Source organism: Nomascus leucogenys, chromosome 8, assembly GCF_006542625.1.
Source record: "Nomascus leucogenys isolate Asia chromosome 8, Asia_NLE_v1, whole genome shotgun sequence".
In the NCBI taxonomy this organism is placed as follows: domain Eukaryota; kingdom Metazoa; phylum Chordata; class Mammalia; order Primates; family Hylobatidae; genus Nomascus; species Nomascus leucogenys.
In genome coordinates this window covers 46,709,060-46,723,552 of record NC_044388.1, presented here as the reverse complement: position 1 = coordinate 46,723,552, position 14,493 = coordinate 46,709,060, and the positions used below count along the sequence as shown (strand labels likewise).

The 14,493-nt window shown below is 43.9% G+C and overlaps 1 protein-coding gene and 1 non-coding gene across 4 annotated transcripts in view; both read left to right on the top strand.

The window, feature by feature from the left end:
* The first annotated feature begins 1,436 nt into the window (after positions 1-1,436).
* The window catches only part of KAT6A (lysine acetyltransferase 6A), a 121,382-nt gene continuing 108,325 nt past the window's right edge, over positions 1,437-14,493 (top strand). For 2 of the 3 annotated variants that reach the window (XM_030817183.1, XM_030817181.1), the window contains exons 1-2: positions 1,437-1,562; positions 4,139-5,063. In XM_030817183.1, the coding sequence (XP_030673043.1) occupies positions 4,464-5,063 (600 nt within the window). In that variant the 5' untranslated portion in view covers positions 1,437-1,562; positions 4,139-4,463. Of the gene's footprint in view, positions 1,563-3,752; positions 3,885-4,138; positions 5,064-14,493 lie in introns of all 3 variants that reach the window. The other variant, XM_030817182.1, reaches the window with a different exon arrangement.
* Positions 10,183-10,254, top strand: LOC115836517. Its single transcript, XR_004031590.1, has one exon. It is a non-coding gene; the product is annotated as a small nucleolar RNA SNORD112 (small nucleolar RNA).

Sequence of the window (14,493 nt, the reverse complement as noted above, 5' to 3'; positions counted from 1 at the left end):
CGGGGTGGGTCGTACGGAGTTGGGGACCAGGCAGATAAAGGTCAGGCAGCAGGATACACTTCCATGTCAACGATTAAACTTTTAGTATGTCTTTTTCATGTCTACTGTCTTTCCAGTGAATGCAGAAAAAAAAAAAAAAAAAAAAAAAGCAGGACTTGGCCAGGTGCGGTGTCTCACGCCTGTAATCCCAGCACTTTGGGAGGCCGACGAGGGCGGATCACTTGAAGTCAGGAGTTCGTGACCAGCAGCCTGGCCAACATAGTGAAACCCCGTCTCTACTAAAAATACAAAAATAAGCCAGGCGTGGTGGCGGGCACCTGCAGTCCCAACTACTCAGGAAGATGAGGCAGGAGAATCGCTTGAACCCAGGAGACGGAGGTTGCAGTGAGCCAAGATCGCACCACTGCACTCCAGCCTGGGCGACAGAGCGACACTGTCTCAAAAAAAAAAAAGTATGACTCAATCTCTGCATCAAAGAGTTTAAACTAGATGAAAGGCAAGACAAAAAAATGTCCATACAGCCAGTAGAGGACAGGCAGGCCATGAAGAACGCCTGCTGGTGGTTCCGCCTTAAGTATGGACAAGAGTTCCGCACAGGGCAAGAAGGGAAGACCGGCTTTGGAATAAGACAAACCTCAGTCCCAAGCTCAGGTACGCGCCACGCACTAGTTGTGTGACGTTGTCCAAGTCACACGACCCAGGTCTGTGGAGTTTCCCATAAAATGGCTCTAGTGAGGTCCAAGAACCCTCTCAACTGCTGGCGGAGGGAAGAAATGAAGTCACTGCTGAAAGGGCTTAAGACGGGTGCTTCTGGTTCCACCCTCTCCCCAACTCTTCCCACTGACAGAAGAGAGCCGTCGGGGGTTGAGGCAAGCAGCCAGGGCTGAGGACTGGAAGCCGCCTCCTCTCCGGCCCCCAGGCCCCGCCCTCGGGCTCCGGAAAGTCGCTGTGCGGGCAAACGAGTGGGGAGGGAGGGCTCACTAACTGTAAACAGACGCCGCCGAGAGTTCCCATCCTGCGTGGCTGCCGGATTTCCGTGCCACACTGAAGCCACCCCACCCAGACGCCTGCCCTCAGTTTCCCCAGCGGTGGTATGGGGTGCACCAGCTCCTCCTCTCCCGGGTCGCCGTCTGACTTAAACACGTGAAAAGGCAGAGAAGGAGTCCCCACTCGCCAGCCTCCAGCCCCACCAAGTCCTCCTCCCACCCTGGCTTTGGCCTTTTGTACCGGCCCCACGTGACCCCGCCGGCCGGCTCTTCCCTGCTGCCCCGCCCCGCCCTCCGGCCTTTCCCGGCTCTCGGCCCAGCTCTTCCCGCTCCCGGCCGCCCCCCACCCGCGCTGCCGGGCCTCCGCCTCCCCTCGCCGCCCGCCCAGGCTCTTCCAGCTCCCTCCCCGAGGCCGCCGTTCCCTCGCGACGCTCCCCTCCCCCCGCGGCTGTTCCGCCGCCTCGCCTCCCCTCCCCCCGGCTGGAGCTCACTGTCTCCAAGATGGCGGCCGTGTCAGTTTGGGGCATCTCCGCGGTCCGGCCCGGGGCCCCGGGATCCCGGCTGTCCTTCCTCCCGGTAAGTAGCCGAGGGGCCGTTCCCGGCCGCCCCTGGCCGCCCAGCCCGAGGCCGAGCCGCTCCAGGGCCCACTCCGCTGCCTCGCGGGGTCGGCGGGCCGCTGCAGGCCCCGCCGCGGCCTGCGCCGCCTCCCGCTGCTCTGCGCCAGGCCTCGGGCTGGGGCGCCGTGGCCGCCCCCTCGCGCCCGCCCGCCCGCCCGCCCGCTCGCTCGCTCGGCGCCCGGCTGCCCCCGCCCGCGGCCCGCGCGCCGCCGCCCGGCCCCGCGCTCGCGGGCCCCGCGCCCCCGACCCCGCCGGCCGGGCCCGCCCTGGGGGAGCCGGCGGGTGGGCGGGCGGCGAGCGGCCCAGGCCGCGGAGCCTCGGGCTGGCGGAGCCGGCTAGCCCGCTCTCCCTCGGGGCGCGCCCACCCGCCCGCCGTGCGCGTGCTGGCCGGGCCAGGCCGCTTCTCCCCGCTCTCGCGGGCGCTCGGGCTCGGGCTCGGGCTCGGGCTCGGGTTCGGGTTCCGGCTCCGGCTTTGGCTTTGGCTCCGGCCGGGGGCGCGGGGATCCAAGCCGGGCTGAGGCGGCGAGCGGGGCTGACAGGCCGGCGGGTGTTGTGGTGCGAGGCGCAGCACGTGTGGTGTTGTGTCTGCCGGGCTGTCAGCCCAGCCGCCCAGGGGAGGCCGGGCGCCTGTCAACCTTGCCGCTTGGCCCAGTGCGCGACTGTCAGGCTCCCAGCACCCCGCGCCGCCCTAGAGCCGGCCCCCAGAGCTTAGGGTGCGGAGCAGGGCCGGGGCTGTGCACCGCTCTGAACTCCTTCACGTGATTTCATTGTTAACTTGTGCTCGGGGTCTGTTTCCATCGCGTGGAAACGGCGCAGCGCCCCGTCGGCGAGCTGCCGGGCTGTGCCGATCCAAGTTTTTAAAGTTTCTCGCTCTTTGAAAAGAGAGCGCGAAGACGTGTTTGGGGGTGGGGAATGGGGACGGGAAGGACTGTCGGAAGCGAGTTGCGCTCGCTCTAGCCGCTGGTGTACTTTCCGGGAGTTAAGATCCGAGGCTGAGGCCCTTGACTTTCCGAAGACCTGGAGACTGATGACAATCCCGGCTGGAAAGACAATGAGTGACTGTCACTCATTCTTTTACTTGCGAAGCTTAGTCAATTAGGACGTTCGTTCCCATTAAACTCAGGATGTAGCTTCTCATTTAGTTTAGACTTAATATCTGTATAATAAGCTTACTTGGAGTAATAATACTCTGATTTCTATCCTCTTGAGACCCTCACCAAATTGAAGCATGACTCTCCCAGGGGGCTTCTTTTTAGGCAGCTGGTTTAAAAACAAATCTTGGCTCAGGTTTGAATGTTTGCTTCATTCTTTTCTTTCCTATCAGAGTTAATAGTAATATCTCTTTCCTAGTGTGTATTAGTTTTCCGTTTGATTTTAATGTCACTACTGAGAATAGTTGCTGTGGGAGCCATTTATCTAGCATTGTTTATATTGTAATGCAAATATCTCTAGAATGAGAGCAGAAGTTCTAGAAAACACCAGTTAAACTTAATTTTTTGGAGGCAAAAGAGTTAGATTCAGAATTCAGTATTTTAGTGATTAAACAAAATTGCATCTACCAGATTCTTTTGTAGGGATACTGACTTTGATTCAGAGAGACAGTACATTTGTGTTTATGTTTTATTAATGTTCGTTTCAGGACAGCAATCTTGAATTTATATCTTTATTATTTGGGCTTCTCTTTAGACCTACAAGTAGCCAGTACATTTCTTTTTCTGCACCGTACGTTTGATATGTAGTATGTGCGTTGACCCCAGTGATTCTGGGCCTTCCTCCTTTCTAGTTTTCCTGTCTATGTATTACTTATACGCAGTTTCGCAGTTGTGACTCTCTTCAGCATATGGATACAAATATCTTAGTTTGGGTTAGGAGAAGCTATCAGCATGTAATTCTTAAAATTTGAATGAAAGTGGATTATTGTTAAATTCGGTAAGCACTTTCACACTAGGCTATTTTCAATAGTATTTTTGTTTCCATTAGGAAAGATTAAGGTAATACTGTAAACTGGGTGTGCATATTGTGTTCATTCTTTTCATGTAAGAAAGAGCTAAAATTTTCTCAGTCCTTTTCTGCCTTATTGACTGTTTTTGTCTACTCTGAATGTCTAGAATTTTGAAAGATGAAAGATTCACTCTTACTTTCATTGCAGGATTCTTTCTACTAATCCAGATACTTCTTGAAGTGCTGACTAGTTTCTTGGGGAAAGATGTCAAGGAAGAGTTGAAATTCCTAGACTGGTGAGCAGAGATTGCGGAGTACAGAATAGCCATCACCCACTCTGGTTAGTGGTAGCTTAAGGTCATTCTTAGAACATCTCATCGTGTTTCCTCGTTGTATCCTAACTACTCATCTTTTTTTCTTTTTTATCCCAATGGTTTACATACATGATTGTTTTGGAATATTAATAAATAAGTTTGGAAATTCTTAAGGGTGCCCAGTAAACACTTGCTGTTTGATTGCTTTATGATGAAAATGCTTATTTTCATTCGAAATAGGTCTTGGTAGAAAACTGACCTTATTTTCATTTCTTTTCAGGCATAAGATGCACATTTTTCTGCTCTGAAGCCGGGAATGAAATTTTCTTGAGTTCTTACAACTTTATGACGAGACCCATGTGTGGTGCTATTGAGAAATTTATTGGGAAGTTGGAAGACATTTCGAACAACAGGTTGTTTTGGTTTCTATAGTACAATTGGAGGGGCATTCTATTTTGTGAAAGGAGGAAGGACTTAGGCCAGAAAACTTGTATGCTATGGTTAACTGGTTCCCAGCTTCCGAGAATCTTGTTTTCTATGGTGTAAAACTTACTCAGCATCAGGATAAGGGATAACGACTCTATGGATATTCAGAATCCTTCACCATGGTAAAACTCGCAAACCCGCTTTATACTGAGTGGATTTTGGAGGCCATCAAAAAAGTGAAAAAGCAGAAACAGCGTCCTTCAGAAGAAAGGATATGCAATGCTGTGTCTTCATCCCATGGCTTGGATCGTAAAACTGTTTTAGAACAATTGGAGTTGAGTGTTAAAGATGGAACAATTTTAAAAGTCTCAAATAAAGGACTCAATTCCTATAAAGATCCTGATAATCCTGGGCGAATAGCACTTCCTAAGCCTCGGAACCATGGAAAATCGGATAATAAACAAAATGTGGATTGGAATAAACTGATAAAGCGGGCAGTTGAGGGCTTGGCAGAGTCTGGTGGCTCAACTTTGAAAAGCATTGAACGTTTTTTGAAAGGTCAGAAGGATGTGTCTGCATTATTTGGAGGCAGTGCTGCCTCTGGCTTTCACCAGCAGTTACGATTGGCTATCAAACGTGCCATTGGCCATGGCAGACTCCTTAAAGATGGACCTCTGTATCGGCTCAACACTAAAGCAACCAACGTGGATGGGAAAGAGAGTTGTGAGTCTCTTTCCTGTTTACCTCCAGTGTCCCTTCTTCCACATGAAAAGGATAAGGTAAGAATGGCATATGCCTCGGGGTTTATAGAGCTGATGATATAGGATGCTACAAATTCACATTTCTGGGAAGTTATATTCAAGTTTTTTGTTTGGGGACTTTTGTGGAGTGATCATCTCTGGTTTTTTATTGGTGAGTTGTAGCTATGAGAACTTCATAGATTTGTTCTGGTACTTTGAAATATATGAAGCCTAAGATTAAAAATGTAGAATGTTAATCTGCCTAAAAGAACTTATTTACATTACAATGAAAAAGTGGCATATGAATTTAAAACTTTTTTTTTTTATTATTTTGCTTGAGGAGTACTCCAGTGTGAGACTTTAAAACTTTTAACTAAAGGTTCTTACAACACTTTACTACTGGAAGTTTATGAGCACCCAAATCATGGAGACTTGAATTTGAAACAAGCAGATGACTCTGAGAACATTTTTCTATTTTCCATTTTGTTGCAGATTACTCGTTAGACAGAAATGAGACAGATTCTCATGACCCCCAGGCGCAACTAAGCAAACTTAGCAATTCTTGTTTCTGCTGTTTGTGTTATAGCTTTCTATCATGTATTATGGCTTTGCATATGACGAAGTCCTAAATGTTATTTATGACAGCTGTAGTTGCATGGGACAGGAATACAGTATCCTAAATTAGAAAAGTTCTGGAGGGTCTGGAACAGTAGTTCATGCCTGTAATCCCAGCGCTTTGGGAGGCTGGGACAGGAGGATGTCTTGAGCCTAGGAGTTTGAGCCCAGCCTGAGCAATATAGCGAGATCCCATGTCCACCAAAAATAGAAAAATTAGCCAGGTATGGGCGCGCCTGTAGTCGTAGCTACTTGGGAGGCTGTGTCGGGGAGGATTGCTTGAGTACAGGGGTCTGAGGCTCCAGTGAGCTGTGCTCTCACCACTGCACTCCAGCCTGGACAACTGAGACCCTGTTCTAAAAACACAAAGAAAGGTAAAGTTCTGGAGAGTTGGGAGTTTTGATGCCCAGGTGTGTACTTTACTCTGTTGTGTTTTAGGATGTTATTGTATATAGTTGAAATTATGACTTCTTAAACAGTAAATTTTGGTGCTTAAATAGATATTTGGAGATTAGAATTTTGTTAGTACCTGTTTTTTACATTGACCTAGTATCTTAGCTGTAAATTTACTTGAGGTGCTCTGAATTATAGTTCCTTGGAGAGCAGTGATGCTTTAAGTTGCTGCACACCTTGGTAGACATAAGTAAAATGATCTTCATTTTGCTTAAGATGATGGAGGATACTCCTAGGGTGGAAAGATGGTAAAGTTAACATTGAATGTATTTTGAAAATTTGAGATTTGATCTCAGTTTGTTGTATTATTAGCAGCCCACTGAATACCTGTAGATTTTTCTTTTAACAATTGAAAATTAACGGTATTTTTCTTTGATGAAATTTTTAGAGATCTATTTTAGGGTTCAATTTTCCCTGTGAACATTGAAATAAAACATAATCTTACTGTTAGTACCCTTGAAATGATTCTCATACAGTCATGAATTGATAGAGAATTTCATTCATAAAATGGCTCTATGTAATTTGAGCATTTATTAAGAGTATGTATTAAAAATTCAAAGTAGACAAGCAATTAAAATGCTTTATTCTGTATTTTAGTGCTGTAAGAACTCTTACCTGTAGAAACTTTATCACATGTGGCTGAAGTTAAATACAATGATCGGATTTCTACAATTATTAAATGATCTAACAGGTTAACTGCCTGGAAACAGGAAATAATTTATAGTTAGATCAGTTCAGTGCCATACCTGTGAATTGGATGTTGTAAGTTCTTGTTAGGCCACCTGTTTGCTTTTATTTATTTATTTTTGAGACAGAGTCTCGCTCTGTCGCCCAGGCTGGAGTGCAGTGGTGCAGTCTCACTGCAACCACTGCCTCCCAGGTTCAAGCGATTCTCTTGCCTCAGCCTCCCAAGTAGCTGGGATTACAGACATTCACCACCACGCCCGGCTAATTTTTGTATTTTTAGTAGAGATGGGGTTTCACCTTGTTGACCAGGCTGGTCTTGAACTCCTGACCTCGGGTGATCCACCCGCCTCTGCCTCCCAAAGTGTTGGAATTACAGGCATGAGCCACTGTGCCTGGCCTGTTGTTTGCTTTTATTGTAATTACACTTGCTTGAATTATCAATAGATACTTTAATTTTAAAAAATGTTAGCTATATAAAAATGTCATTTGAGCGTGTGTTTAAAAGGTAGTAAATATAGTATAGTGCAAGACAAATCCAAGCCCTAGAACCCTGGGATTTTACTTTTGGAAGGGACCCTGAGAACTGTCTAATCCAACAGTCCTTATTTTGCAGCTGAACTAAAGACCTTTGTTGAGACCATTTCATAGCACCTTTGCGTTAAGAAAAGTTTAATTTAGTAGAGATGTGCTGTTTTGCTTTTTGCTTTGACTGGAGTGCAGTGGTGTGATCTCAGCTTACTGCAACCTTCGCCTCCCGGGTTCAAGCGATTCTCCTGTCTCAGCCTCCTGTGTAGTTGGGATCATAGGTTTGCGCCACCACGCGTGGCTACTTTTTTTTTTTTTTTTTGTATGTTTAGTAGAGACAGGGTTTCACCATGTTGGCTAGGCTGGTCTCAACTCCTGACCTCAAGCGACCTGCCCACCTCGGTCTCTCAAAGTGCTGAGATTATAGGAATGAGCCACCGCACCTGGCTCCATTTGCTTTTGGAGAAATAAAGCAAGAAAAACAAAAGTGATTTAATAATTGAAAAAATGAAAAAGAAATGCCCAATTGCTTACACAGCTTTCATATGTAGTTTTTTTTTTTTTTTTTTTTTTGAGATGGAATTTCACTCTTGTTGCCCAGACTGAAGTGCAATGGCACGATCTCGGCCCACTGCAGCCTCCACTGCCCAGGTTCAAGCAATTCTTCTGCCTCAGCCTCCCATGTAGCTGGGATTACAGGCATGCACCACCATGCCCGGCTAATTTTGTATTTTTAGTAGAGACGGGGTTTCTCCCTGTTGGTCAGGCTGGTCTCGAACTCTCAATCTCAGGTGATCTGCCCACCTCGGCCTCCCAAAGTGCTGGGATTACAGGAGTGAGCCACCCTGCCTATAGTGTTTTTTTTTTTTTTTTTTTTTTTTTTTTTTTGAGATGGAGTCTTGCTCTATCACCCAGGCTGGAGTGCAGTGGCACAATCTCGGCTCACTGCAAGCTCCGCCTCCCGGGTTCACGCCATTCTCCTGCCTCAGCCTCCCGAGTTGCTGGGACTACAGGCACCCGCCACCACGCCCGGCTAATTTTTTGTATTTTTAGTAGAGGCAGGGTTTCACCATGTTAGCCAGGATGGTCTCGATCTCCTGACCTCGTGATCTGCCCGCCTCGGCCTCCCAAAGTGCTGGGATTACAGGCGTGAGCCACCGCGCCCGGCTTAGTGTTGTTAACTGAAGTAACTAAATTTAGACATGTGGGAAAACAGAGTTTGTTTCTTTAAGTAGACTTACGTGTGTAGTAATCCCGTTGGAAAACTAATTTCATGATAATGTCTATTCAGTTAGAGTTGATGAGCTCTGTTCTATATTTTTAAATGGAGTCTTTTTTTCAGTAGTGAATTTGTTGTGTGACTTTCCCCAAAGATATGAAAAGTTTACATTCAAAATCATAACACAGTGAACTCTAGGATGAGAAATTATTCCTTTGAACAGATTATGTCTGCTCCTTTTATTGTATTTTAACTGTTTTCTTTCCTTCTAACTACGTAGTCAGTTCCTATGCAGAATTGATGGTTTGCTGTTACAAACCTAGATGTTCTCAAAAAAAGAAAAAAAATTATCCAGAGTTTATTTGACAGTGATGGAGAAAGGAAGGTGTATAGGTCAGGAGTAGTTTCACTTTTAGGAATTAATTGGTTCAGCATATAGTCATTGAGCACCTACTGTGGGCCAGGCACTCTGCTTGGAACAGAAACAGTTCTGTCTTCTCTGGGATGCTAATGCAGGTATTTCTATTGACCTGGCCAACTGTAAGGTGAAGATGAAATTCAAAGACTGCGTGGAGTAACCCAACCAAGTTCCTCTTTACTTTTTCCGGTATCAATTCTAACTTTTGTGTGTGTGTGTGTGATATTAACCTTTGGAAGGAACTGTATGTTAGATTTTCAGCAGCTGAGTGGTTTTGATCCTTTTGGGAGATCAACTATGTTGGAATACGTTTAAGAGGAGTTTTTGTGAAGACATTTGAACTTTAATGTGTTCTTTTCACATTGATAAGTAACTGAGGAGAATCCATGGGATACTGTGATTAAAAGTTTTTAGGCCAGGCCTGGTGGCTCAGGCCTGTAATCCCAGCATTTTGGGATGTTGAGGGGGGGTGGGGGAGGTGGGGCGGTGGATCACCTGAGGTCAGGAGTTCAGGATCAGCCTGGCCAACATGGTGAAACCCCGTCTCTACAGAAGTACAAAAATTAGCCCGGCATGATGGCGGGTGCCTGTAATCCCAGCTACTCGGGAGGCTGAGGCAGGATAATCGCTTGAACCCGGGAGGCGGAGGTTGTAGTGAGTCTAGATCGTGCCACTGCACTCCAGCCTGTGCAACAGAGCAAGACTCCATCTCAAAAAAAAAAAAGTTTTTACCCATGTTATAAGGGAAATTTTTGAGCTAACTTTAGTGTGGTAGTTAATAGTGAGTTTATTTATTTAAGTGTTTATTTACTATGTGCCAGGTGTTATTTTAATGCTGTACATATATTAACTCATTTAATCCTCTAACATAACTAGCTACTGTTAGGTTAGTTATTAATAACATAACAGTACCAGCAGTGAAGTAGCTACTGTTATTTTACAGGTGAAGAAACTGAGGCATAAAAGATTTCAGTAACTTGCTGAAGTCACACAAATATTAGGTGGCAGAGCTGGGATTTGAATTTGGGCAGTCTGGCTCCAGTGTCTTTCTAATAGCCATACTGACCACCTCTTAGGAGCAGTAATGTATGATGGCTGTCACTGCACTCAAGTACAGAATTGTGAATGTCCTTGGTGTTAACTTCATAGCACATTTCCTAATTGTAAAAGGACAAATTCCCCCCCCTCATTGTTTGTGTCCGTTTTTCTTTTTTTTGCAGAACAGATTTGAAAACTCACTTTGGACCAGTGATAAGAATATGTTAGGAACCAAAGATTATGAGTAATTTAGTTTTGTATATCTGAGGTCCATTAAAAAAAGGTTTCACCTACATGCCATTTTTTCCCCTTAAAGATAATTTCTGTGCTAACTAGTTTTCATTTCAGTTGTCACTAACATTTTCTGATAGGCAAGGTAGGGATCAGTTGTATGGCTATACCAGAGTGCTTTAATTTGGGACAGAAATACTGTTTTCCTTGAATCATGGGATTATAGGTGAGGAGGAGTGTGTAACTGGCTTAAATAGCATCTTCCTCTTTGTAAATTTCTTTTTGAAATATAGATATTACTGTAAGGTAATTTGTTCCATTTACTTCACTTATTCATTATTTATTTAGCAAACATTTGAATGCCTGCCATGAACAGTGGATTTAGGATTTAGGTCCTGTTAGGGGATTAAAGCAGACAGAATAGAGATACAAAATACATTTTTTGAAAGCCTTTTTTAGTTTATGAACTGTAATTTTTTTACATTATTATTTTTTCATAACAATTAAGTATCATGACTGAGAAATAATAAAATGTTTAGTGGGCAAGGCAATTATTTGAGATTGTGATGGTCCATTTAAAAAATTATCTTTATATAGTGAGTCTTGGAAAGATTCAATTTCCTTTCAAGAATAATTTTCACCTTGATTTCAAACTTCTGAGTTCATTTTTACACACTGACATAATTTACTTGAATGTAGTTTGTGTTCTGTATTACTAGCTCAGAAAAATATTCTCTTTCATGGTAATCAGCCAAATTATTAAAAGTATTGTTATTCGGTGGCATAGTATTTTGGAACAGAATTATAATTTGCTAAAGCATTCAGTTGGAAAGGGAAGAGAAGGTATTGTCAACTAATGTTGTTGTTGAGGTTACTCCCAGCTGGGTAACCTGGAGCAGAAAGATCCAATGATAAATCTCTTGCCTTCCACTCTAAGTTACATCTCAATATGGTCAACTCTTAGTAGAGTCCAAATTATTTTGTTTTATTGGAATTTATATTTTAAATTATAGAGGAAGTAGAGCTTTGACAGGAATTTAGAATTTTAGAATTTAAATTTTTGATGTAGAGATACTGATTAAAATGGGGATTTTTTTTTTTTTTAGAGGTGGAGTCTTGCTTTGTTGCCTAGGCTGGAGTGCAGTAGTGCAACCTCCACCTCCTGGGTTCAAGCGATTCTCCTGCCTCAGCGTCCTGACTAAGCTGGGATTATAGGCGCACGCCACCATGCCTGGCTAATTTTTATATTTTTAGTAGAGACGGGGTTTCACCAGGTTGGCCAGGCTGGTCTTGAACTCCTGACCTCATGATCCACCTGCCTCGGCCTCCCAAAGTGCTGGGATTACAGGCGTGAGCCACCGCACCCAGCCAGGGATATGTTTTTAAGTTACTGAAAGTTAAGAGTGATAAAGTTTTGATTTAGCTATTTGGAAATGACCTTTATAGTAGAATAGTTTAACATTTTATATGTTAGAATTGTGGTATTTTATAAGAAGATTGTTAACCAATATAAGCTTGGAAATTTCAATTTCAGATACTCTGTTGCTTTGATACTGTATAAAAAGGCAATGAATAGTTGTCCATGCTGTTAAATTCAGGGCTGTGTGGACTACTTGACAGAATGATTGTTCACTTTGAAAAAAAAAAATCTTCTGAAAGCAAAAGATAAAATATTGAGGATACAGTGACGTGGAAAATGTAGATATTATATTATCAAGTGTGAAATGGATTGATCTCAGGAATTGTTATATTTAATAATTTAAACATTTTTTATGACATGCATTTCTTTTCTTTTTTTTTTTTTGAGATGGAGTCTTGCCCTGTCGCTTAGGCTGGAGTGCGGTGGCCCAGTCTCGGCTCACTGCAACCTCCGCCTTCCAGGTTGAAGCAGTTCTACTGCCTTTCCCCTCCTGCTGGCTGCGATTACAGGCGTGTGCCACCATACCTACCTAATTTTTGTGTTTTTAATAGAAATGGGGTTTCACCATGTTGGCCAGTTCTGTTCTTGAACTCCTGACCTCAGGTGATCCGCCCACCTCCGCCTCCCAAAGTGCTAGGATTACAGGCGTCAGCCACCATGCCCGGCCCATGCCGTACATTTCTGACATCATTGTTTATACCGTTTGTTTTTGACTCCAAATGTAACAGGAGCAGTGGGCTAGAAATAAAAATTTGTTACTAACAAGTCATTGAGGTGGATTAATTGTAAATCTGGTTAGGAATTAATTTTGTCTTAGCAGATTTATTCTTCAAAAATTCAGAAATTTAAAAATAACTCAGAGATACGTTTGTAAAATAGTATCTGTTTAAGTACAGTCAGCTGTACAGTTTTTTGTTTTTTTTTTTTTGAGACGGAATCTCACTCTTGCCCAGACTGGAGTGCAGTGGCGCAACCTTGGCTCACTGCAACTTCTGCCTCCCAGGTTCAAGTGATTCTCCTGCCTCAGTCTCCCAAATAGCTGGGATTACAGGCATGCGCCACCAAACCCGGCTAATTTTTGTATTTTTAGTAAAGATGGGGCTTTACTGTGTTGGCCAGGCTAATCTCAAATTCCTGATTGGCCTCCCAAAGTGCTGGGATTATAGGTGTGAGCCACTGTACCTGGCCAACTGTACAGATTTTTTTGATCTTCTAGTTCACCTATGAGCGCAATGATTTTTGGTAATTTTCAGCACACGACACAGCTTGAAATAAAACTACTGAGCTACTAAAGCTTGGGTTAGCCATTACTAATCCAAAGTTCTATACCAAACCAATTTTTCTTTTCTTTTTTTTTTTTTGAGACAGAGTCTTGCTCTTGTCACTTAGGCTGGAGTGCAGTGGTGCGATCTCGGCTCACTGCAACCTCCGCCTCCTGGATTCCTGGGTTTAGGCGATTCTCCTGCCTCAGCCTCCCAAGTAGCTGGGATTACAGGCACCCGCCACCACGCCCGGCTAATGTTTTATATTTTTATTAGAGACAGAGTTTTGCCATGTTGGCCGGGCTGGTCTCGAACTCCTGACCTCAGGTAATTCACCCACCTCGGCCTCCCAAAGTGCTGGGATTACAGGTGTGAGCCACCACGCCCAGCCACCAATTTTTCTTATACTTACAACCTAGACATTTTTCTAGCAAATAAGTACTTTTTCTTGTTCTACCTTCCAATTGGTGAAATAAAGGGAAGGAATTAGTGAAGACATCAGGTACCACAAATGGCTTCAGGAATAGAAATCTAGAGGATCTAATGGTCTTAACCTCGTTTTTTCTTTGCTCTGTATCAATAGGCTAAGGGAATGTAAAGAGTTGCTTATAGAAACCTATTAATAGCTAACATTTGTTGAGGGCTGATGATGTGTTGGGGACTTTTTTTTTTAAGTGTTTTAACATATACTTTCTTATTGAAGTCTCGAACTCTATGATTTTTATAGGCATAATATATTTATATAATAGGTATTTAATAGTACTTAATAATACAAGTTTTCGGCCAGGCGCGGTGGCTCACGCCTGTAATCCCAGCACTTTGGGAAGCCGAGGCAGGCGGATCTCGAGGTCAGGAGATCGAGACCATCCTGGCTAACATGGTGAAACCCCGTCTCCACTGAAAAATACAAAAAAAAAATTAGCCAGGCATTGTGGTGGGCGCCTGTAGTCCCAGCTACTCGGGAGGCCGAGGCAGGAGAATGGCGTGAACCCGGGAGATGGAGCTTGGCAGTGAGCCAAGATTGCGCCACTGCACTCCAGCCTGGGTGACAGTGAGACTCCATCTCAAAATAATAATAATAATAATACAAGTTTTCATTATGTTTTATAGAAAACCAAATGGAAAAGGAATATAAGGAAATGCAAAATACATTAAATTTCTTTTTACCCTTGCTGCCTGTTTTTTCTTTAGTTCATCCTGGACATGTGGGCCAATACTTTTTTGTTACACTTACGTTTAATACTAGGAGAGCAAATACATAATAGGAACTGTGATGAATCTGGAAAGAAAATTTATGTCATTCAGTCTTCTTGAAGCTGTAAGAATCTCCTTAACATCTATTAGATTTATTTTCTCTTTGCATTTAAAGTTTTGGAGAAAATATCTTTGTCATACCGACTTGGTTCTTAGCTATGTAAGAGGACTAAATCTAGGTGCCAAGTTTGCTGGTTTAAAAAGAATTAAAAATTTATTTTTTTCTGGTGACCTGGAGAGTGTTTCTTAAAATTATAATAATGAATACTTTTCATGCTCTGATTTATGTATGGGAATTATTAAGAGCTTCATTCTGATAAAGTTATTTACCACTTGGCTACTCAGGA